This window comes from Lygodium microphyllum, chromosome 25 (genome assembly GCF_053477565.2).
Source record: "Lygodium microphyllum isolate KBCC chromosome 25, Lygodium_microphyllum_v1.1.10, whole genome shotgun sequence".
Taxonomy (NCBI): Eukaryota; Viridiplantae; Streptophyta; class Polypodiopsida; order Schizaeales; family Lygodiaceae; genus Lygodium; species Lygodium microphyllum.
This window is the reverse complement of record NC_141159.1, coordinates 86,930,613-86,956,734: the sequence shown is the minus strand read 5'-3', so window position 1 is coordinate 86,956,734 and position 26,122 is coordinate 86,930,613. Positions and strand designations below refer to the sequence as shown.

At 43.0% G+C, this 26,122-nt stretch overlaps 1 protein-coding gene across 3 annotated transcripts in view; it reads left to right on the top strand.

Moving 5' to 3' along the window:
• LOC148014461 (Tetratricopeptide repeat (TPR)-like superfamily protein) overlaps positions 1-26,122 on the top strand; it is a 139,018-nt gene that overhangs the window by 72,849 nt on the left and 40,047 nt on the right. For all 3 annotated transcript variants that reach the window (XM_087666750.1, XM_087666749.1, XM_087666751.1), the window contains exons 5-6: positions 5,140-5,560; positions 5,764-5,802. In XM_087666750.1, coding sequence (XP_087522876.1) covers positions 5,140-5,560; positions 5,764-5,802 — 460 coding nt within the window. The remainder of the gene's footprint in view (positions 1-5,139; positions 5,561-5,763; positions 5,803-26,122) is intronic.

The following is a 26,122-nucleotide window of genomic DNA, read 5'->3' as shown; positions in this document are numbered from 1 at the left end:
ACCCCCCCTCAATGAACCTACATCAATGATAGAGAAACACTCATCATCATGAATAGAAGGATTATATTGACATCGAATGAAAAAAGTATAATCCCTGAATTGAGTATACTTTATAGTCTCATGAGTTGTTTGTGATAGCAAGATTAGACTACTACTACTTTGATGCAATGCACTTACAATGTTCAATGATATCATGCCTTGGTTTTCGGCATTGCAGCTCTTCAGTTTTTAGAGGGGTGGTAGAAGATGGGACCAGCATGGGTGCATGTCTTCGAGGTAGAATGTGTGAAAGCAAAAGTATGCCTACTATGAAGGTTTGTTGGTTTTGGACTAGCAGGCCTGTTCTTGCTTGAGGCTTGCCCTTTTCATGATGGTGGGCAGAAAAGGCATGTTTTGTCAGCAAAATAGTGTTGTAGTTAAGATGGCTTCATTCTTCTTATAACAAATAGAGATACAAGCTGGTGGAAAGTATAGGTAACTTGGTTTCCCATAGTTGCCAACTGCAAAGTAGTTGCTAAGCCTTGATGAGATTTGGGTAGACCATTATGAATAATAAAAACAAGTTGATTATCTAGAAGCACTTCATCAATATTTAATAACTAATCATGAAGATCTTTGTCGCCAATGAGATAAGTATTCATATCATCTCCTTCGGTCCATGCGAACATCTTCTAGTTGCTTGTAAGTAACTCACTCACTCTTCATTTCACACTTTGATATAGGGAAGCAAACTATTCCCATGCATCCTTGTCTGCCTTGCATGATTGAATGGAGGGAATGATGTCTCTTTATTGATGAGGCAATTAAGGCATGCACTTGGGCATCACAATTGTCCCATCGGCTTTGGTCTTGAGTAGGAGTTGGTGTAGAAGATGAAGAGGACTTAGCATCATGAGAGTCCCCTCTCAATGTGGCGGTGGGATGTGGTATTGGTATTGAGAAGTTGGCCTTTGCTTTGTTCTGATTACAATATTCCATAACTTTTTTGCAACAATGACATGTCGCATCATGTAAGCCCACATAGGATAGTTTGTGCCATCGAGCTCGTCATCGGGGTTGAGCATGCCCAATAAATCATTATTATCGTTGACCATTGAAAGAATTCAACAAAATAATATGCCCAAAACAAATGAGGAGAGAGAGAATATGAATCCTGAAATGAAGAATTGCTAACCCAATAATAGAAGTAATACTTGCTGCTTTTGAAGAACTAAATTCATTTTGATCCTACTATGGTTAACATAATGTGTGGAAATCAAATAATATTAGAGAATAAATTTTCTCTCATTGATTGAAAATTGAGGAGAGAAAAAATAAAGTCAAAAACAATAATTTTGAAGAAGTATAACATTGCCTGATAAAGAGGCAGTAAAAAGTATGATGAAGTCGATGACTAATGGCTTTTTGATAATCTAAATATGCTCGATAAATAGAATTTGGCTTCAATGTCAAGAAAAAATGGGACCAACAAGATTATTAATGTTATTTTTAGACATGTGAAGGGTGAAGGAAGTTATTTGAGCCAAAATCCAAAGCCATGTTCTTATGCAAGCCCCTATCTAAGCACAATCTACATGAAATTTGGGGATTTTCTCAAATTTAATGACCATTGGCCACGAATTCATATTTGGAAGTGAGGATTCTCATCAATTTCAAGAATTTCTCATGGACTTGCTAAAATTCAACACTAGTCATTGCCAATTTTTGGGGCTTTTGTTAATTTTGATAGAATTCATTGAATTGAGCCCTGATTTGGTATTTGCTATGGCACAGAATAGTGTTTGGGTAAAAATTTTGCTAAAATTCTTCAAATTGTGGATACATTTTGAGGCTTTTACGAAAATTTTCCAAATTCATCAAAATTAAGGCTCATTTTGGCCTCAGCATGACATTCAACATTAATTGGGTAAAAATTCCATCAAATCTCTCAATTGTACTTCAAATTTTGAGAAAAATTTGGGGCTTTTGCCCAATTTGACCTTAAAGGCACCCAAAATTTGGGATTAGATAGAGTGCCAGCAACAATGGTGGCATAGCGATGTGTAATTGTTGGGAACCACTAGTTGGAGCAACAAAAGCCGATGTGGTGGCAATGGCTTTGTGGGGTGGTCTGCCAATATGTTGTGCTCAATGGCAATGGCTACTTGGAAAATTGTTGCAAGCAAAGGCTATGGAATAATTGTGTGATAAGTTGATGGAGAATGAAGGATGATGAGAATTAATCAATGCATAATGACACTCAATCACAAAACGGAAGCCAATGTACTGATGAATAAATGGAAGTACAATGCTTAAAGACAACAATTAACGATGCTACACTTAATGTGCTAGGGTTGTACAAAGTGTCTTTTTATAGAAAAACCTAACCTTAAAATGGATTAATTGTCATAAGAAATCCCAACTCTAGTGTCACTAGGGTCTTAGGGTACTATAGATAACAACTGTTTTAATAATAGTTTAAGTACCTAATAAATTGGATTAGCAAGCATGAATGTGAAGCCCATGAGATGGCCTACATATTCAAGGTTTATGCTATGGGTATGATCATGAGTTGCATGGCCATTAGTCAAGTTTTGGACTTGTGAATTAAATAGGGGCGTAAGATCTTGCATCAACTCGACGATGGTTGTAGCAGTGCAATTCTTTCACCTTGTATGAAGATCAATGTGGATTGGGTAAGGGTTCTTGTCCTTGAATAAGGCCCATTTGTGAATCCAAAACATGTAGATCATGTTGTGTAATTCAACTTGTTGGAATGAACTAAATGTGCTCTCTGTCGTGATGTTAGAGTGGGATGAGAAGTGAGGCGAGGAATGTATGAGGTGGCAAGACACTAGAGGATGGTTAGTTGGGCACTCCATGCGGCACCAAGTTGCTTGTTGTGGGCACTTTCTCGGATTGTGACTATTGAAAGAGAGATTTGCAAGAGGAGAGTAGGATGCCCACTAGGCATTGGCATACGTGCAAATTGGGTGGCCTCAAGTGATATTAGGGGCTTGGTACAGATGGGATGGACGTTCTTGCGTTTGTGCTCCTTGCACCACTATCTCACCTCTAGAACTTGGTTGATAGATAGAGAAATATGCCTATGTTATTTAAACCTGAGTGATTAGAACTCCCCGAGTGACTAGGTGTAGAATGTGAATGAAAAGATGGATGAGAAATGGGATCATGAGAAGATGGAAGGAGAGGAGAAGAGGGGGAGATGAGCAGACTTTCAATGTGAAATGAAGATTCAATAATGGAAGAAGTATGGACAAAATGTGAACCATGCATACCTTGCATCAACTAAGGTGGAAACAAAAACATTGGATAGTATATTGTGCCCATGTTGGTCTATGTAAAGCCCCACCGAATATTTTGTACCTCCCTCCGGACTGTAGCTTCTTTCCATTGTTCATCAACTCTCCGTCTCTAGGCTTCCATGTATTCTTCATGGGTGATGCAAGAAATCCCGTTAAGAGTAGAATTCCCTGTTACTTGTGGTAGGTGATTGAGGGTATCAATCCCTCAGAAATTATTCGACCCTTGCATGCCAAGCTTTCCGAATCAAGGGTCAGGTGTTGGTCAAGAGCACTTGGTTGTGATACCACCTAAGGAAATGCTAGGAGAAATAGAGAAGCATAGTTGTTTGACATGCCATAACAAATCTGATGAATGCTCATGAAGGTAAGAGTGCAGAGAAGAATGAAGAGGGGCCTTGAACCTCTGTGTCTCAAGGACCAAGGATGAGGTGAGCTTATGTAGGAGTTGGAGATGCTGGAAATAGCTTTAAGAGTGTGTCATACTTTCAGATACCACACACAGCAGTAGCAGGCTACAGCCCACCAAGGCTGCAAACACATCTCCTGGAGTGAAACCACAGGTATTTCTGGAGGTGGCAACAGCAGCATGTCAGATTGGAGACGATATCAGCATAAAACACAGCAGATGACAGCCTTCAGCAGCGGCAAAACAGTTCCGAAACAAGCTTGCTGATGACATCTGCAGTTCTCAAAACGCAGCAGGTCCCCCAGGTGATGAGGAGATATGATAATGATGGAAGGCTGATGGTTGTTGAAGAGGGCTGTAGGAAAAATGCAGCAAGAAGGGATGTTGCTAATTGTCGCAATGATGGCAATGGGTGTGGCAGGCATGGCAATGGGAGATTAAAGGTTGGGAATGCCCACGACTACCTTTATTTGGACGTTTTGAGAGTTTTGTTACACTGGTCTTTAAGATATCTTTGTGAATAAATCTTTTTGGGGCTATACTTAGGAGTCGAATTAGGCCATAAATCCATGATAATTTCAAATAAGTTTTAGCCTTAATTTTCCTTGCTCTAGATGGGCTAAGGCGGAATTGTCTCCTACAGGTGGTTGGTGGAAAATGCATGTGAAAGCTTCACCTCTAGACTCAGGTAAGATGGATATACGAGGAATAATAAGGCCTCTAAATTTTGTTATGGAACTTGTGATGCCATCATGAAGAGAAGAAGGCTGATAGACAAGCAGGAGGGTTTTTATTCTCTAGATTTTACAAGACCTGCAAATTCAATTGAGGGTTTTGAGCTAGTCCACTTACATTAGATACATGTCATGTGCGAAGTGTGTGGTGAAGGTGATGACTTGTTATACATATGACTTGAGGGAATGTTTATGGATCCCCAAGCCCACTTACAAAGGGAGTCAAATGGACAGGGATTCTCTTCCACACTCGCAAGCAGACCAGCCATCTAAATATTATGTGCTTGGACAGTTGTTAGCCAGTCAGTCTGTGCTTTTATTTTCTGCCTTAAATTTGGTTTGGTATATTTAGTGGTCAGACTGACCATCTGAATAGGTATCACATGCTTGAACAGTTGATAGCCGCTGGGTTGCGTATTTATTTTATGCCTCAATTTTAGACTCTTTATTTGAAGAGTGGAATAGGCTATGTGTTAGCAGCACTTAACAACTCTCATTAGCTAGAGGAAGTGCTTACCCATAGATTATCTTTAAGTTTGGTTTGACAATTTTGTTGTGTTAATAGGGTTTCTATTGTTGAGTGGCGTGGTTAAGTGGCAAGGACTTGAATGTTTATACACAAACAGTTTTGGTAAATGATTGTTGGACATTGGTATAATAGATTATAGTATTAATTTCTATTTTGTGTTTGCAGAGAAAATCTTGTGTTGGCCTGCATCTTTACAATGAACTCCTTCATGTATTCTACCTACTTCGCATTTGTGACTATAAAGAAGCAGCAGCCCATGTTGAAATTTTAGATGCAGCAGTGAAAGAGTCTTTTTCAGAAGTTGCTGGTGTTGCGAATCAACAGTCTGGCACTGTGGTTCCTGAACTCAGCCAGCAATTCCAGAAAATGGGCCATGCCCAGAATTACTCAAATAAAGTGATCAAGAAATCGACTACAGGTTTAAAAGATGCTCTTGGGTTAGGACCACCTCCGCTTGATGGCGATTGGCTACCAAGAAGCGCTGTGCTTGTGCTTGTTGATTTGATGGCTATAATATGTGTGCGCCCAAAAGGCATGTTTGAGGAATGTGGCAAGCGTCTTCTTACTGGAATAAGCTCTGCAGAAGGTATATTTACTAGTTGAGCTGGGCGGCATCCATAGTGTTAATATAATTGGTGAAGTTTTTGCATGCATGTGCTTGATCTGGGTTGTTTTCATACTGTTGAATGAAAGGCATGGAGGTCCTCAAAATGTTCTTGTTTGCATCCATGACTCTCCTGCATCCACACTTTTGTACTTACCAGAAATCGTGTTTTTCTGTGCTTACAGAGGAGTTGCGAAAGCTTGGTATCAAAAAAGATGTTACTGGTATGTGGCAATTTTTACCTGTCAGACTGGTTGTTACATACTCTCTGAGGAAGGATGTCTCTTTCTGATTGCTTTTCCCAATGGAAGCAGTATGCTGCTATATGAATTCCTTTTGTTATATCAAAGTTGGCTCTTCTATGCTGTTCCTGTAAAAGCATCTCATTGTATTTTTTATATATTTACTTTTCTATAGATACTTTCTTTAGTTGGTTGATGATGCTTTTACTCGCAGAAATTTGTGTGGCTCTTAGATAGTGGCATGCACAACGTTATGAAGCATGCCCATGGCTTTTCTCCACATAGATTGAGGAGATTATGAGGTTGGAAATCTGCATGTCCCATAGACCAAAAATCATTACTTCTAACTTTTCCAAGAAAGGAAAGTAGATGTCTAGATGTGGCAGCCTTAGAACTACGTCTAACAGTGTGCATGGACCAAAGAGACTGCATCAGAGTGTGCCATGCATCTGCCGTCATGTAGGTAGGATACCACATACTTATAAGCCATGGTCACTTCACTTCTAAGGCCAAGAAAGGAAAGTAGATGTCTAGATGTGGCACCCTTAGAACTATGTCTAACTGTGTGCATGGGCCAAAGAGACTGCATCAGAGTGTGCCATGCATCTGCCATCATGTAGGTAGGATACCACATATTCATAAGCCATGGTCATGTCACCTTGATGTTCCTTGTTGCAAAAACATCCTGTTGCTGCAGCTTATTCCCTGATGTAGAGGGCTTGGTGCTTGGAGGGGTGGTTGTCGAGGTGATAATGGGCCTTGTGTGGGTGGGTACTGGGTGAGAAGCTTGGCAAATGATTGTGTTGTTGGAGGCCGAGGATATGTTGCGTGGATGGCGGGGCCTTCGGTGTTGGTGGTTTGCAGCATTTGTCATTACCTGAAAGAGAAGAAGTGCGCTACCTAGGGGGTGTGTCTACCTTACCGTGTGGTGCATTGTGGTCGTGCGAGTGGAACTGGGAGCTGGGTTTTACCGCAGGCAAGCCTGGGTGGTGTCCCACACTTGAGGACCCAGTTCGTGCATAAGGGAGGTGCGGTGGGTGCGGCTTAGGGAGGCAGGTCTATAACCATAGGCGAGTGTGACCTCCCTAGGTATGTCCTGCCCTTGATGTACCTTAAGCGTGTATAGTGGGGAATCAAAAGGGCTAGGGGGTTAGGGATGGAGTTGGCCGACTGAAGCACCTAACGTGAGAACCCCTAGATGTAGTGCTTGTGGCCTATGTGAAGTGAGGTGGTCTAATTGCTTTGCTTGTGAGATGCTTCTCTTTTCTCTTTCCTCTTTGTTCTTTTTTTTTTTTTTGAAATTACATAGTCATGATGAGAGCTAGTCTTCATCATTCGAGTGGGGTGGACATGGGGGTCTAAGAGATTTATTTAAGAATTGCTGACTTTGCAAGTACCGTTTGAGGTTCAGGCGGATTTGCAGAGTGGTAGTAGAAAGAAATGGATGATTGCAATGCGTAAAGTAGCTATCCTTTTATCTTCAAGGAGGGAAAAGCAAAATGAAGAGAGAAGAGCAGCTCACATCATCAATCAAGTCATGGCGCAGCTGTCTATGGCATTGGGATTAAAATAGAGGGTTGGAAGGCTGCGTTCTTGTGGAGTGGGATCTTGCCTAAGTAGTATTCTAAGTAGTCTAAGGTAATTACATGTAGTGATGAAAGCAGGGTCGGGGCAAGAGGAGAATTCATCTATAAAGGGGACTATAGAGTCATACAAATCTTCGGATGCGAAGACAAGGGCCTCTTGAGGTTTAGTACAATTCGCACTGTAGATTATAGGGAAGTTGTATCGGCCATGGACATTGGGGTCAAAATCCACTCCTACTCTTCGAGGGTACGACATGAACGTTGTGTTGTTCCGCTCGAAGGGCAAGATGTTACAAAAAGCCATCCAAGTGTCCATAATCTCACGGATGCGCCTTCTCCATGTGGGTTGGCACTCATAGCTAGGCACTTCTGTGAGAGAGTGAGAGGATCGAAGCTCAGTTGAGAGTGCAGTATACAGTGTGGAGAGTGAAGCATGACACCCAATGCAATAGACTGAAAGAGTGTAAGTTGAAAGTACAAAGTACAACCCTTAGACCTTAGGGTTGTAGGGAGTGTTCATACTCGAACATGATATTTCTTCCCAAAGGGCAAAGACACTTAATCCCATGCTTGATTCTTAATGATAGAATCAAATTCAGCTTGCATTGCTGCCATCCAATGCACACTTTGTTGCGTATCCTCAAAACATTCAAGCTTTTCATCATCAACTGTACTTGCTGCCATAACAAACTCCATGGTATGTGCACACGAGCTTGCCTTCTAGTACGACCAGCCATGGGTGCATCCAAATGACTATCTATCATAGTCTGTAAATACCATCTAGGCATTTGTCTTGCCTCTTGACTGTGCACAAGCTGTTGCTGAATTTCAGTTTCAGCACTTTGCTGAATATTCAGATCAGCCAATGGCTGATTTTCTGCATTTTCCAAAGGAGCAGTTGGCTGAACATTGAGTTCACTTGCTGAAACTCCAACTGAATCACCAAATGAAATGGGCAGTAGCCCTTCAAATACATCACGGGCAGCTTGATATGTGTCTAAACCAGCAAGGGATAATTCTGATTTTTCATCAAAGAGTACATCTCTACTGACAAACACCTTTTTAGAGACTAGATCATAGACTCTGTAGCCTTTGCTCTCACTAGTATATCCCACAAAAATGCATTTGATAGCCTTGTCATCCAACTTTTTTCTGAGTACCTGGGGAATGTGTGTATATGCAAGACACCCAAAGGTACGGAAGTGCCCAACTGAAGGTTTCCGGCTGTTCCAAGCCTCAAGGTGTAATTTTCTTAAATGCTTTGGTGGGGCATTTGTTCAAAACATGACAAGCACACATAACGGCTTTCATCCAAAAACTATGTGGCAAACTCTTTGCTTTCAGCATACATCTGGCCATCTCCATCAGTAATTGATTCTTTCTCTCTGCAACTCCGTTCTGCTGTGGAGTATAAGCAATAGTGAAATGATGAACAATGCCCTTCTACTTCAAAAAAGAATTTAGCATAGGGGATATATATTCTCTCCCTCGGTCAAAACAAAGAGTTTTAATTTTACAGCCAAATTGATTCTCAACAAGTGCTACAAAAGCCAAGAATGCATCATATACTTCTGACTTCTTCACCAAAGAATAGACTGAGCAGAATCGAGTAAGGTCATCAATAAAAGTCACAAAATAGTAGCATTCTCCCAATGACTTTGTTTGCATAGGCCCACATACATCTAAATGCACTAAATGTAACCTAGATGTGGCTCTAAAAGCAACATCACGGGGAAACGAAAACTGATGCATTTTCATCTAAGGCCGATCAGTGGTGGGGGTTTGATTGCGAACTAGATAGTTGAGAAGGTGATTGTTGCAACTTGGGTTGCTCCTGAGGTTGTGGCTTGGCCACTTGTTCGACGGGCTTGGTTGGAGCTGCAGGTGTTACGCTACTAGATGCTTATGAGGCCTTAAGGGTACAAGTGGGATTAGGTTGAGGTAGCTTGTGAGTAGCGGGCTGCAGTTTTTGTTGATAGCTCGGTTCAGGATTTGCTAGCCTAGGCTTTTGAGGTTCCATGGGTTTCGCAGCTTGAGTCGCTTGTGGCATGTGTGCTTGATTTGTCTTGATGCTTTGGGTGGTCAAAGCTTGAGGGCGATGTTTGAGTAGTGCCCTTAGACATCTTGGCTTTAGGTACCCATATCCATGTATTACCCTCGTAATAGCCTTGAGCTTGCAATAAGGTCTTGGAGATCCATCGTAGATTGACCGTTCGTTGATGTTAGTAGTTTCGTCTCGGCCTTCTAGGTTTCGTGTCACGGGACGTGAAATTTTGAGATGCTTTAATCTTGCTAGTAACATTTGAGTAGGTCTGTCACATGGTTGTGAAATTTTGAGATGCTCTAATCTTGCTAGTAACATTTGATTAAGTTATTAATCATATGTGCAAGGTTGTTTAGCACATGTGATGCACATGGCAGTTATTTCATGGGAACAGGCCAAGGACCCCAAGGATGCAGTGGGTGTTAAAGACAAAAGTTGTGTTAAGTTATGCCAATTGGGTTTTGGTGGTCAGTTGGTGCCAGGTTGGACCTTAGGACAATTGTTTGGCCATTAAGTATTAGTGGTGACACTAGGGACTAGCATTAATTAATTAATTAACACTAGTCTAAGGGTCAACAGAAGTTGGGAACCACTCCAAGTTATAAATGGCCTAGCCAATTTCATTATAGATGGGCATGTTTAATTTTGGGCAGTGCCAAAAGGGCTGAAATTAATTTTCAAAATTAATTAATTCTGAAAAACTAATTTAATGGCTGAAAATGCATTAGGAAGGCTGCCACTTGGCAAAACTTTTCCATGCAACTAGGGAGAAGGCTGTTAAAGGGCGGTGGAAGTTGAATTGCAGCCATTTTGAGCTTGGTGGAGGGAGAGGAGGTGATCAGATTTGGCTCTGAGAGGTGACGACGACTGATCACGCACCGTGACAGGATAGGGGGAAGCAGGTTTTCTCTTCCGCCTCAAGAGAGGCGGCAGTAGAAGAGGAGGGCTCATCAGCGGAGCTGGTGTTTTATCCCCCTTCCTCTCTCTCTACAGTATTCTCGCATCTCCTCTAGTCTATGCTCAAGTATTCTCAGTAATTCTCAGCCATTGGTAGTAGAGTACAGCCAAATTTGGTGGACAACAAAGAGTTTACTGCTGTAAACCCTAAATTATAGTAGTAATTAGGGTTTAGCAGCCACCTTGGGACCCTGCCATTAGTCAAAGGCATTGTACACTGAAATCAGTAGCGGAAATTCGTGGAATTGTGAGGATTTCAGATGCCAGTCCATCTATTGTGAATTTGGGGCAGCATTTGACCAGTTGGGGTTCCATTAGAGCAAGTCTTGGGTGAAAATCAAGGGGCAATTCGCCCGAATGCTTTGCTGATTATTGGAATAGCAAGGGGCTTTTGAATCAGCCAAGGGGATCGTGAAATCTCGGCTTGTAATGCAATTGAAATTAAAGAAATACCGAAAGGGGCGCCAGTTTTGGGGCCAACAGGGTGTCCACTGTCCAAGTTTATGAAGGTAAAGTGAGCATTTCAGTTTATGTTCATTTGCTGATTGCTGTAATTAAGTGCTTAATGAGGTTAAACCACACTATCCGAGAAGATAGGCTAGTTTCATTTCGAGTGCGGGTTCTTAGCCTTGCGGGGCTGTGGGAGTCTCTTAGGTGGCGGGCCTTGATGCTTAGCCATCCATTGAAGCTTTGGTTCATAGGCCTCAGCTTTGACTTCAGTGATTTGCCTGTCTTGAGGTTTGGCGAGTTGTGACAGGTCACGACTCCCCTCCTTAGACTTAACGATGGGTTTCTCTATCGGTGGCTTTGTAGACTTTGAAGGAGTGGCGCAGCCCTTGCTGAAAGCGGTGACTATACGTATGTTGCCTATGGCGAGGTGAATACGCTAGGACTCGTTGTTAACATTGCAATGAGCTTGCTTTTTAAGTGTGCGTCCTAATAGCGATTTCATACTTGAATCTTTAGTGTTTGGCAACACATAGAAGATCATTGGTATACTCTGAGACTCCATAGAGATTGCTACTTTGCACTTTCCCAAAAGTGCATATGATCGGTCCCTAAATGGGCTAAGTTTGGCGTTAGTGGATTGTAACTGCGGTTTGCCAATTTGGGTCCAATGATCATGAGTTAGGATATTAAAGTTAGCTTCCTTATCAATCAGTGCATTGAGGGTGGACGTGTGCTTGGCAGTGACCGTTATGCTTAGGTAAGCTGGTTCTACTGCTTTCTCATCCTCATCTTCAATCTCCGTAATTGTGGCTACTCGTATGTTGACATGGGACTCTAGCATTGGAGGCTCATGTAATGGGTGCATGGGAGGGTAGTACTTCTTGATGCAATTGCCATTGAAGAAGCCTATGTCCTCTCCCTCTAGGGTTTTGAGTTTCACATTATAGGTTCTGTTGATGGCACGGACTCTGAAAGGCTCTAGCCCTCTAAACTTCATCTTCTGTTTATAACCCTTGACTGATGACAAGAGTACTAAGTCTCCCTGTTCGAAATCTTGTTTCTTGACATGCTTGTTAAACTAGCTTTTGCGTCTTGCTTTCTCACATATCAGTGTGTGGGTGGCTAGAAGTCGAGTTTCGGATAGGCATTCTAGCTTAATTAGGCGCTCTATCCATCCTTCCTTTTCATCCCATTTCTTGTGAAGAGCGATTCTCAGGCTAGGAACGAAGAACTCTACGGGTAGAGTTGCTTCAGTCCCATAGGTCAACCTAAAGGGAGTCTATTGTACAACCGTTTTATAGGTTGCGCGGTAGACTCACAAGGCTACCATGAATTTGTTATCCCAGTCACTGCGCGAAGCAGAGACTACTTTGGTTAGGACGTTCATTAAGATTTTATTAGTAGACTCAACCTGGCCATTCGCTTGAGGATAGTAAGCGATCACTTCATTAATGAAGTGCGTGCCTCAATCACTAACTAGTTCGATGGGGCAGCCGAATTGTGAGATTATCTGCTTTCATAAGAACTTGATAGTGGTCCTAGCGTCATTCTTCCAAGTTACTCGTGCTTGAGTCCACTCCGTGAGATAATCCGTGGCAATGATGATGTATTTGGCTTGTGAATACTGTGCCGCAGGACTAATTGGCCCAATGAAATCAATTCTCCACTTCTTGAAAGGTTGTCTTGCAATGATAGGGGCTAGGTCCATTTGATCCTTGCGAATCGAGACCTTGGTCCGTTGGCACTCGCCACAGTGTTTTACGAATTGTGCTGCATCTCGGAAGAGAGTAGGCTACCACAATTGAGACTGTAGCACCTTGTTGGCTGTCGTATCTTCGTTGAAGTGTCCTCCTGCAATCTCGCCGTGTGCCTCTGCTAGTACGTCGTGCATTTCATGGTTGCAGACACATCTACCCAACAAACCATCTTGCTCTAGTCTATAAAGTTGGCGTGCTATCAATTTATAGGGTTGGATTTTAAGGATGAGTCGCCTAAGTCGGGCCTTCTTGATATGTCGTTTTCAGGGAGTTCGTGCGCAAGCACTTGGACTATGTCGTCTGTCCAATATGGCATCAAATCAGCTCTAAATAAATCTCTCTTGCTAGACAGGTGAAACAAATGCGCATCTGGTGATCCATCCAGGATGCCTTATCCACTAGTGGCTCCTCTTGTGGGTATGCGAGACATATGGTCAGCCATGTAATGTTGCTTCCCCTTGCGTAGCACCACGGAGAAGTCAAATTTTGAAAGTAGAAGTAACCATCGAGCAATGCGTCCCGTAGCACAAGGTTTTTTAACAGGATAAAGCAATGCCTGATGGTCAACAAAGAAGGTAAAAGCATAGTTACCTGGAACGGGGAATGGGAACGGGAACGGGACCCCCTGGAACGGGGGGAACGTCCAAGGTCCGGGAACGGGAACGGGGGGAACGGCACATGTCATAAGTGCCACAAATATGCCCTGCATGATCCAAATTGCCCCAAAGAATGTCCCTCTAATTGCCCTAATACCCGTCAATGCATGAAATTGACCCAAATGTCCCAAAATTGACTCGATTACCCCCATAGCTCCAAATTGCCTTAAATTGCTCCAATTATCCCAATTTCCCTTGAAATTAGACAATATAAATGGATGAATACCTTGGAATTGAGGGTCGGCTGAAATTTGATTCTGATTTGCAAGAATTCATAATGCATCAAATTTGAACTTTGCATGGATTCCTAATTAGCTTGTGGGTTGTCTTGACACTTTGAATCTTCAACCCGAGAGAGAGAGAGAGAGAGAGAGAGAGAGATTAGTGTGTGCACATTGGGCAATGGAGATGGGTGAATATGTTGTAGAAAGACTGTGACCTAAGCAAAAAAAAAAGTGGGAAAAAATGTCAATTTTCAGTCAACAGGCCTGGAATAGCCGTTCCAAACAGGGAACGGCAGGGAACGGCAGGGAACGTTCCCTGGCCATTTCACCTCCTTGGAGGGTTTGAAACGTGTTAGGCTGTTTCTCTAGGCCGGAACGGCCGTTCCCTGTTTCTATGGGTAAAAGGCGTGGCGAAAAGATAATGCCGAAATTTCTTTACAGCAAATACCATGGCTAAGCCCTGTCTCTCCGTTGTTGAGTAATTCATTTTTGTATCCGTGAGTTGTCTACTAGCAAAGCTCATTGGATAGTCTAGGTTGTGTTTACCAGGTTGGCACAACACAGCTCCCACAATGAATTTCGAAGCGTCAATGTGAACATAGAAGGTGATTGTTCAGTCTGGGGCATGTAGAATTGGTGTAGGGGTTAGAGCCTTTTTCAATTTCTCATACGTGCATTGGCATTCCTCGGTCCTCTATAATATAATCAACAACTTGTATAGAGGTCTAGCAATTAATGCATAGTTCAACACAAAGCGTCGCTAGTATCTCGTGTGGCTTAGGAAGCATTGAACTCCCTTGTAATCAGATGGTGGTGGAAGATCGACAATAACCTTGACTTTGGAGAAGTTCGTGGCAATGCCGTTCTGCGACACCACGTGCCCTACGATACATCCGTGCCTTATTCAGAACTCGCACTTCAAGGGGTTCAGCGAGAGGCAATATAACCGAGATCGTTCAAAGACCGCTTCGAGCTTATCTAAGTGTTTCTTCCATGTAGAGTGAACACACCTCAAATCATCTACGAAAACCTCTAACTTCTTCCTAAGCATGTCCTTGAAGATGGCACCCATGAGCTTTTGGAAGGTAGCTGGTGCATTAGTCAATCCAAAGGGCATGACTATGTAGGCGAAGATACCCCACTCAGTGGCGAATGTAGTCTTATGCCTATTGTCAGGATGCACTTGTACCTGTTTGTATCTCGGGAAGCCGTCCAGGAAGCTGTAGGCTTCTTTACCAGCCACTCTCTGGATTAGTATATGGCAATGGATAATTGTCTCTCTTCGTAACAGTGTTTACCTTCTTGTAGTTGACACACACTCTGATCTTTCTGTTCTTTTTCAGCATGATCACCATGGGCGAGAGCCAGTTCGTGTGCTTAATCTTGTAAATGAATCCTGCTCTCAAGAGCTTATCAATTTCCTCTTTCATTGCGTGAGCGCGCTCGGGATTCATTGGATGCTTTCGCTACTTGACCGGTATTGCATCGGGTGTTATGGGTATGTTGTGAGTCATTACACTCGGATCTACCCCTTTTAGCTCATCAAGGGACTAAGCAAACACGTCTATATACTCTCGCAAGAGAGCAATGAGACTTGCTTCCTTTTCCTCAGTCAAGTCATCGGCTATAAAGAGAGGTTGGGATGTCTCCCCTTCCTTAGCGAAATTGACCTCTTTGACCTTGGCGGATCCTTCTATTGGTTTGCTGGCTTGTTCTTGGCGTTTGGCTCCTAGCAAGATCACTACCCTATCGCCTTTTTTGAACTTCGTGAATCACTTTGGTAGGTCTCATGGCTTTCTTTGCTCATCAGCCTGTGGTTTCTTGGGCTGCTTCCTTGTTTCCTACTTCAGTCTCCGGCAGCTTAGGTGAATGGGTAGATTCCGTTTGGTGCATCTAGTCTTAGGAGGTTGAGGTATTTCGGGATCACTATCTAAGCTTACTTCCGACTCAGAATCGGACTCTCCGTCTTCATTAGAAGAAGGAGTCTCTCTTGGAGGTCGTAGCTCAAAGGGTGAATCTGTCTTGAACAATGGTGGGGCACTTGGTTGGACTAGGCTTGCTTGCTTGTAATCTATTGCTCCTATGTGCTCCAACCATGTGTGGTCGCAATCCATATGCATGACTTCTTTCTCGATCCTAAAAACATTCTTCTTACTTGGTTTGGAGTCTGCTCGTATCTATTCTATCACTCGTCCCTTAGTGTCGTATTCTTTGGTGTCCATCGCTCCTTCGCTTTGATCACTTAAGAAACAACAGTCCTCATATTCATCATTAGAGCTATCTTTATCCGACTGCTCGACATCTCCTAAGTCTTGATACAGCTCCTCCTTTTCGTTGTTGACTAAGGCCCAATTGTACATCAAGTTTAAGTCGTGCACTTTGGTCCATCGCCACTTAGGTTTGTCGAAGAGATCTTGAAGATGTTTAAGGTTAGCGGTAGGGTTGTGTGCTAGCTTGTTTGTCAGATGCTCTAGGATCTCAAGGAGTTCTCGCTTGTTGTTCGGGATATGGAATTTGACAGGGTTTGGGCGTTCGTTTGAGCTTTTAGCCATCATGCAGAATGACACTGAAGGTTTGTCTTTGGGTTTACCGACTCTCTTAGCAGCCTGCTTGTACTTCTCATCGTCTGAGAATGGCAGATTGATAGTGGCTAGCACGTGCGTCCAATCTCGCTCAAAATTTGGACAAGGGATATACTTAGTCAACAGGCCGTAAGATTTTCAAATCTGAGTGTCACTCTTCAACATGGCTTAGATGGCATCTAGGTCGATTGGTGTTGTCTTCCAAGTGTCCATCTCTACCCTCACTGCTTCTATCATGAGGACATGTATTTTTGAAACCACACTTAACATGTGGATTAATTTTTAATCACATGATTAAGTAAATGTTGCACATGTAAAGTGCAATTGGGGTAAAAGTAAATTTACGAGCTCGGGACCTGAGGAAATCATAGGATGTCAAAGGCAAAAGTTTTTATAAGTTATGCGGCATAGGTACTTGGTGGTATCTGGTGCCAGTTGTTGGCCTAGGTCATTCATTTGGCCATAAGTGTTAGTTGTGGTGACACTAGAGAAGTGGGTGTTTAATCGTACCTAACGCCAATCGGATGGTCAAGGATGGCGCAGAGACACTCGAGAATGGAAGATGCCTAGCCAATTTAAATATTAGCCAGTCAAATTATTTTTCAGGGCATCGAAATAATTATTAGATTAATTTTCAGTATTTAAAGATTGAAAATTAATATTTAATTATAGATGATGTTGGGAAAACCATTTGGGAAGGCTGGTTACATGGTTCCATTGCTGGGATACTATCAAATCCTTTGAATTGGTGGGCACATGGTGGTACTTGATTGCAACTTGGGACTATTACATTATTGCCGAAATCGTTCTCAGCAATGAATTACAGCAAGCATGCCTTCACATCGTGATATGGGATCAAGTGGAGAGGATGCATCACTCCTTGGTCAATCACATGGTGAAGGGGGAAATGCAATGATTGATGTTGGGCATGGTTCTCAGTATGGACAGCATGCTGAAAATGTGGAAAATGACCCAAATGTTGGTACTTCAATGCATAAAGAGGCTGATGACCAGCAAGGGGCTGAAGAATTTGATGATAGCTTCAAGAATCGAATGCATACAATAGCAAATCTTTTTGCTGAATTGGCAAAGGATCCCCATTTTACTCGATTCTTGAATGCCTCAAAGAAGGACAGCAAAGGCAAAGAGAAGAAGACACCCTCTACATCTTCGGGACAGCCACAAGAAGTGAAGGAATTGCCTAAGCCTTCTTTAGAAGAGTCCAAAATGCTTGATGAGCACAAACAATTGGTATCCGTGGGGCATCAAGTGCAAATGCATGGCCAACTTGGTAGTGCCAATCAATGGGAACATGGGCAGCAAGGTAATTTTGCACATGCAAGCATGGGACAACGAGGATACTTTAGTGGTGGTATCATTTTTCATGCTATGATTGAACATGCGCCGCATACGGGAATGTATGGCACAAATCCCTATGGTATCCAACAGCCAATGCATGGCTCACAACACCCAATGTATCTGGGTAATGCAAGTGGAATGCCAAATTCCATGTATGGCAGCATAGGCATGATGCTTGGGGCACAAAGCAGGCCATATGTATATGTATCGGCACCCCCAGGGACTGTTGGAGCACAAGGATTTGGTGCTGGTCATGTAGGTGCTTCAGATAGTGCTGGTTTTTATGCAAATACAGCCAATGTACCCTTTTTGTAGCAGCCCATTTATGATAACTTGACTCCCATAGGTCCGTCGAAGGACTATGATGAAGGTGGCAAAAGCGTGAAGTTTGAGCCTTTCAGTGGTGCACAAGGTAGGTTGAAAGCACTTGTTTTTATTCAGCAGTTTGATGCAGTCTATTCTGGAGGCCATTTCACAGAGGCATCTAAGATATAGAAGGCAGCCACATTTTTGAAGGGAAATGCATTGCAATGGTGGTCTACACTTCTTATTCAAGGGAAGTCACCTACCACTTGGGTCCAATTCAAGCAAATGTTTGCTTCAAATTGGTTGACAAGTACCTGTGAAGTAGACAATATGACAACTTGGAATTAGTTGAATTCCAAAAACTGCAAGAACTTGGATCAGTATAATAAGAAGTTTTGGGATGCATTGCTGCCAATTACTTCTTATCGCACAATACCCCTCCATGAGTAGGTGGAGAAGTGTATTTGTGATTTGCCAAAGGGTATTCGGGATTTTGCATTAAGTCCACAGTTTCCAACATGTCTCAGCGTATAGAAATTGCTACTACAGCCGACACATTGCTGTGTGGAAAGGATGCAGGATTCCATGATGATGATGCCAAGCCACATGTCAAAGAGGCAAAGGCTGAGAAAAAGGGTAAATCTGAAAATAAAGCTGAAAATCAGGGCAGATCTGAAAATAGGGTTGGAAAGAGGAACAGATTGTAGAGAAAGAGTGGGAAAAGTGATGCACGACCTACGTGAGTTGATGGCTGCAAATAAATGCTATATTTGTGAACAGGAAGGGCATATGGCAGGCAGCTGTCCTAATAAACAGCAAGCTGAATAGAGGGTAGTAAGAAAGTACCCCTTATTTTGCAGACAAAAGAAAAGATATTTGAGGCTGATCGTTATGTGGAAAACTTGGATGTAGCCTATGCAAAGATAAAATATGCACTTCAGAGATCGCAAGAAAAGCAAAAGAGGGAAGCTGATCGCCATAGACGTGCTTTGCAGTTTGCAAAGGGTGATTATGGATTGCTGCGTTTTAAAAAGGCAACGCTGAAAAAGATGAAAGGAAGAGAAAGATTGTATCCAAAGTTGAGTATGAGATACTATGGGCCCTTCCAGGTGTTGAAGAAGATCAATGATGTGGCATATCGGCTGAAATTACCTCCGCATTGGCGGATACATAGTGCCTTTCATGTCAGTTTGGTGAGGTCTTTTCATGGTCATGTGCCAGAGGATATGTCTGTTGAAATTCAGCTTGAGGTTGAGGAGTTGGATGAGATTTTGGTACCTGTGTAGATTTTGACACATAAGGAAAGAAATGTCAAAGATAAAGTGTCCAGGAGATATCTGGCGAAATTTTAAAATTATTCACCAATGGATGCTAATTGGATGGAAGGGGATGACTTCACAGACCATCCTCTATTGTTGCAGCTTTAGCCAGATGCTTTTCAGTTAGAGCTAACTTGAGTTCGGGCTCCATCAGGTTTAGCAGAGCAAGGGTCCGGAGTATTGTGTGATGCTCAAGGGGGAGGTAGCACTTCCACTCCAATTATGGACAATGCTCGTATGTAGTGGACCAACATGCATCCAAGGTACTGCGTTGATAGTATGTTTGCCATGAGATCACTAAGTGTACTAGTCCTGGTGAGATGTATGCACATGAGCATGAGTTTCACCCAGGCACTGGAACTATACTTTTGCATCAGTTTATGATCAATTTGGCATGAGTTTTGCCTCAATTTTGAGATAAAAATTTTGATAAGTTTCAAGTCAGTTTTTGATGAGCTTGAGAATTGTTTATGGTCACTTTTTGGATTAGTTTTGCATTAGTTTTTGCATTGATTGTTGGTCAGTTTTTGCAATGAGTTTGTGATCAGTTTGGGGTCACATTTGTAGCAGTTTGTGATCAGTTTTCAGACCAGCAAATGATCAGTTTAAGATTAGATTATGCTCAGTTTTCAATGGTTTACATCTAGTTCCATGGACAATAGCATATGTTATGATGCCATTGATGTTTTAGCCATGGTTTCTGCTTGGTTATGCTATGCTATGGTTTGGTTTTACGAGATGAGTTGAGCTCATGAGAAATGAACATGTCACATGATAATCTGGCAATGTTTTTGAGATTCTTTGTGAGTCTTATGTTATGTTATGTTGGTTGGTAATTTTCAGCATATGTTGGGCATATGGAATGATTGAACAATAGTGTGGAATGTTGTGTTGACTATGATGCCCTATGAAAATTCCAGTGTAGTACTTTGCTTTTGATGCATTTGGCAGTGCAATCAAGGACGATTGCAAGGATTTCAAGGGAAAGCGTTGTCATGAGGACATGTATTTTTGAAACCTCACTTAATATGTGGATTAATTTTTAGTCATATGATTAAGTAAATGTTGCACATGTGAGGTGCAACTAGGGTTAAAGTAAATTTACGAGCTCGTGACCCGAGGAAATCATGGGATGCCAAAGGCAAAAGTTGCTATAAGTTATGCTGCATAGGTACTTGGTGGTATCTGGTGCCAGTTGTTGGTTTAGGGCATTTATTTGGCCATAAGTGTTAGTTGTTGGTGACACTAGAGAAGTGACGTTTAATGGTATCTAACACCAATCTGATGGTCAAAGATGGCGTAGAGACACTCCGGAATGGAATATGCCTAGCCAATTTAATTCCACGGAAGGAAGGCCGGTTACAGCTTCTGTTCTATTGCGTAAGAAGATTAGACCATTACCCCAGTCCTCTATGACCCGTGCATTGCGCATCGACGGCCGGCCTAGCAGGATGTCATAGTCCACCCTCTTTATGACTATAAAGTCAACGGAGAAGTGGACTCATGGGATCTTCAAGGGCCAGTTCTTTAACACTCTGAATGGCCTTACCTTCATTCTGTTAGCTAGCGTGATATTAAACCTAACATTCTTAACAGGCGGTTTATCCCATGGAGTAGTGCATGGCTAAGCACACTAACTTCTGCCCCCATGTCTACAATTTCTTTTCTTGTGGTATCTCCAAGAGCTAAGACAGGTAAGACAACATGCATTTCCGTGCCTTCCCAGAAAGCATTGACGTGCAAGGATTTAGGCATTGAGTGGAGCGTTAGACTCGGTATTTACATCTCTGCATCATGTTTGTACAAGTCAGTGACAGCTTGCTCCATTGAACCTTTAATCCACTGTTTCAGCTCTTGCCACAACATCGGATGCTGCCTAAGCAGGTCTTCTAGGCTTAGCGTCACAAGGGTGGTCACTAATATGGTGAGGAGGTTGCTAATTGCTTGCTTTTCTCCAAATTTTGCATTTTCAGGCCAATGGCCTTTACTAAGTCGCTGGCCTGTTGCGTTTGAGCTCTGTATAAGCGGTATTGCTTGTGGTGCAGTTGTGTCTCTCGATTTTGGCGTGGTGGTGAGTTTGACGTGCTTATACTTGAGAGATCATCGATCTCATCTTCCAATATGGGCTCACCCTCTTTTTAAGTGTTCTTGGGTCTCTTTCACCCACTCCACTTTTTCGATGGCTTCAAGTTGGCGCATTGGGTTGGAGTACTCCCTCCGACCTTCACACTTTCCTTCTCAACCGTCTTTGGAGCCACGGTTCTGCCTTTGCATCTGTTATCTTTTTTCTAGTAGGCAGCATTGTGGCACTCTCCGTTTTTAGCGTGACCTTTGCGTTTCGTTTCTTTTTCCGTCACATCTACGACTCTTTTTTCATTGAGGCTGCATCTAAGTTGCTAGGCCTTGGCAATGATATGGCGGCCTGCTTTGTCTGTGCGCGGGTCATGACATGCAACCGAGTGGGCGTTGCCTCCCCGTGGAGTGTCTCGACACCAAACAACCCCAATGGGACTGATGGTACGATAGCCGAACTAGAGGATAATTTCCATCTAGGGCAATCGACAAAGAGATGAGTGATTTCACACTCCGCGTATCTAAGATCTGCCTTGTCGCGGTTGGCCTGCTCCCTCTCTGGGCAGTGCGAGGTGATATGTGTTGGGTGACTCCAACATGAGATCTGCTCTTGGGTCTGCTCTCCTCAAACTCTACCTCTATCTCTATCTAATGCTATCACTGGTATTGGTATGTAATCCACAAGGATCCGATTCGATTACCCTCTTCGTCATACGAGATGTAAGGGTTCACGCAAGGTTCTTCGTTTTTCAGCTCCTCCACATAGTGGATCGGAGTGTCGCTTGGTGGATGGGTTACGTAGGGTCTAGGTGATCTGGGTATTCCGTAGAAGTTTGGCGGTCTATTCGCTAGATAAGGCCGATTGTAAGGTTGCGAGTACGAAGTCTACTTGATAGTGTGCAATGCATGGCATCATGGCAGAACCTACTGCAATTTGTGCAAGGTCGAGACCTAGGGACTTGACACTCAGCAAGTGGTTTCCGTCACAATACACACATTGAACGTGAGGGCGTGTTGGTCGTCTCATAATCTCTTGTAGTTTGGCTAGCTCCATCTTCATCTCCGCTAGCTTTGACTTAGGTCAGCACCCTTTCCTTTGTCTTGAGTACTTGGGCCTGATCTTTTACTCGACGTTGAAGCTCTCTGGAAGTTTCTAGGATTAGTCTCTTCTCGGCTTGAGCTCTTGGAGTTTCTCTTCTTGAGCTGGTCATCCACTCTGATGGCCTCTTAAAAGGCCCTAGTTAGTGCGTCTCGCTGCAATCTTGAGTTGCCTGCCAAGGCTTTGTTGACTTTATCACTCTGTATCACATTGATGAAGATTGTGGACACCACTCTCTCTATGGGTTGTTTCTTCGTCGGGATTCTCATAAAGTGACTTCTCACATGGATCACATAATCCTTGATATCTTCCTTTATCTTTGTTTCACGTTCATGAGTCGTACGATCAGGTAATCTAAGTACCTAGCCTCCGAGAATCTCTTAATGAAGAGATTCTTGAGATTATTGAAGTTATTGCGCTTTGCCGCATCTAGACTTGTGTACTAAGTCCTTCCCTTATCGCCTAAGCATAGGCTGAAAGCTTGTGATCGCTGAGCGAGATCAGTGAGGCTGTTGGCTTCACAGACATGCTCGAATTGCTTTACAAAGTTGTAGGGATTGTTGTTTGGTTGGTATTTATCTAGCTACTTCGCCACTACATGAATTTTAGATTGGCTCTTGGAGCCTTGGGTAACTCCTTATCCTGCAAACAATGAAGTCACTAGAGCTATTGCACTCTGCTCTGTTGTCGTGTTATCTAGTATTTGCTTCGTCAGATGTTCGCTCAGTGTGAGATTCTCTTCTAGGGCTCTCTCTCTCTCTCTCTCTCTCTGTGTGCGTTTGGTCCTGTCCCATTTCTGCCTTCCATAGCTAACACTCGTTGGATCTCTCACATTTCTATGCTTTGCCGTAAGCTTCTAGTTTGCTATTCTTGATTGTATGCAACTATGCCTTGCAAGGCTTTGCGTGCTAGCTTTCTTTCCTCCTTGAGATCCACCATAATATCTTCAGCTAGCCTAGTTTGATGGTCCAACTGGGTTTGAGTGTCGTATTTATTTATCATTTTCTAGATCACCTCTGGGAAATCTCCCAGGTCGAGTTCTTCATTTCATCTGTAGTTAGTACTTGTCTCTGCCATATCAGCGGTCTCTCTCTCCATCAGGTTGTCGATGAGATTGATTAGATTGGGTAGATTCACTCCTCCAATGGTGTCTGTCCTTGTTGCGTCTGGCTTCTTTGTTGGCTCTTACGCTTGGTTCTACGCTTGGGGTTTCGATTACTTGACGATGTCTTAGGGTCTTCTCCTTGTGGTGGGTTCGTTCGATGGTTATGTTTGAGTGCATTCCTTGTTAATTACAAAGAATCCTCAATTTACTCTCACTTTGTGTGTGTGTGTGTGTGTGTACTCTCTTCCGTTCACTATGTGCAATCTGGCTTTCAACTTTTCTTAGGTGTACTTCAAGTGCTGGAAAATAGATCGAGTGCGAAGGTAAAGTGTCTATGCGGCTCTCGCACTCTTGTTTACGGATTTGGCCTGATAGACTGTAAGTTCCGTTTTTGGTCGTTCTCATTGGTCCTAGGGTCTGTGCTGCGTCACTTAGGTCGATTAAGATGTATATGGGGATCTATGACTCAGTCTGGTCCTACTAGGGGCTTGGATTGCTAGGTGGTCAGCTAGAGTCGCTTCTAAGTCCTTGTTTCGTTGATTTTTCTGTTTCTTGTGTGAGAAAGGTGTTTTAAGCATCTGTATGGGCTTCGGGGGTTTGTACGACAGTGGTCTAGATCAGTGAGGGTTTACAAGTTAAGAATTTGAAAAAATCCAAATTTGGCCCAGCAAGTTTGAATTGCAGGGGTTGAATGTCTGATTTGGCCTGTTTGAATGGCCGAGGGCCGAATGTCACGGGGAGGTGAAATTTTGAGATGCCTTAATCTTGCTAGTAACATTTCATTAAGTTACTAATCAAATGTGCAAGGTTGTTTAGCACATGTGATGTACATGGCAGTTATTTTATGGGAATGGGCCAAGGACCCCGAGGATGCAGTAGGTTTTAAACGCAAAAGTTGTGTTAAGTTATGCGAATTGGGTTTTGGTGGTCAGTTGGTGCCAGGTTGGACCCTAGGACAATTGTTTGGCCATTAAGTGTTAGTGGTGACACTAGGGACTAGCATTAATTAATTAATTAATGTAGTCTAAGGGTCAACAGAGGTTGGGAACCGCTCCAAGTTGCAAATGGCCTAGCCAATTTCATTCCAGATGGGCATGTTTAATTTTGGGCAAGGTCAAAAGGGCTGAAATTAATTTTCAGAATTAATTAATTCTGAAATATTAATTTAATGATTGAAAATGCAACTTTCCCATGCAACTAGGGAGAAGGCTATTGGAGGGTGGTGAAAGATGAATGGCAGCCATTCGGAGCTTGGTGGAGGGAGAGGAGGTGATCAGATTTGGCTCTGAGAGGCGACGACGGCTGATCACACGCCGCGACAGAACAGGGGGCAGCAGGTTTTCTCTTCCGCCTCAAGAGAGGCGGCGGTAGGAGAGGAGGGCTCGCTAGCTGAGCTGGTGTTTTACTCCCCTTTTGAAGCTGTTGGTGCCATTAGATTTGTCATTAGAGCTACGAATCAGAAGATACATTTCAGCTGATTTTCTCTCTTTCTATAGCATTCTCTCATCTCCTCTAGTCTATGCTCAAGTATTCTCAGCAATTTTCAGCCATGGGTAGCAGAGTACAGCCAAATTTGGTGGACAGCAGAGAGTTTACTGCTGTAAACCCTAAATTACAGCAGTAATTAGGGTATAGCAGCCGCCTTGGGACCCGTGCCATCAGTCAAAGGCATTGTACACTGAAATCAGCACCGGAAATTCGTGGAATTGTGAGGATTTCAGATGCCAACCCATCTATTGTGAATTTGGGGCAGCATTTGACCAATTGGGGTTTCATTAGAGCCAGTCTTGGGTGAAAATCAAGGGGCAATTGGCCCGAATGCTTTGTTGATTATTGGAACAGCAAGGGGCTTTTGAATCAGCCAAGGAGATTGTGAAATCTCGGCTTGTAATTTATCCATTAGCAATTGAAATTAAAGAAATACTGAAAGGGGTGCCAGTTTTTGGGCCAATAGGGTGTCCACTGTCCAAGTTTATGAAGATAAAGTGAGCATTTCAGTTTATGTTCATTTGCTAATTGCTGTAATTAAGCGCTTAATCAGGTTAAACCACCCTATCCGTGAAGGAAGGCTGGTTTCACCGAATGCATCTGGTCCGAATGCCAAATTGGGCAAGTCCGAACATGGTTCTCGGGCATAATGGCCGAATAGTAGTTGGCTGAATCTACTGGGCCGAGTGGTTCGTTCGAATGGATTTGGGCCGAACGACTTAGGACCGAGTGAGGTGGGCCAAATGTAAGTTGTCCGAATGGTTGATTTGTTTGGGCCGAGTCGTAAGGGTCCAAATGGTGATGGGGCGAATGGCCAAATACAAGAGGGTGGAGGACCGATTTTGGGGTTCGGCCCAGAATTACCGTCACTCAGGCGGGCTGAATGCGGCGTGGTTTTGGCAGACACGACGACGAATCGATTAAATCGTACGATTTAGGTCACGACATATAGCATACACCTTCAGATCAAAGCTATGGATAGAGGGGGAAGAGTTGTACATACTTGCACTGTACAAAAGACTCCTCGGTGAAGTGATTGATCCAACACGGGAAGTGGGTCTCTCTCTCTCTCTCTCTCTCTCTCTCTCACACAATGCCATAGTTGCAAATGAGCTCTCCTTTGGCCTCTTGGGTTTTAAACCCTTCCCTGACTAAGGCTTGACCTTTCCAATCACTCTCTTAGCAACATAAAGCCATTCAAGCACTCTTTTTTTTCCCGTTTTTCCTGATTTGTGCCTTGTTTGGGTCTTTTTTATAGTAGCAACCCTAAAGCTTCCTCTCGATTTCTAGATCCTAT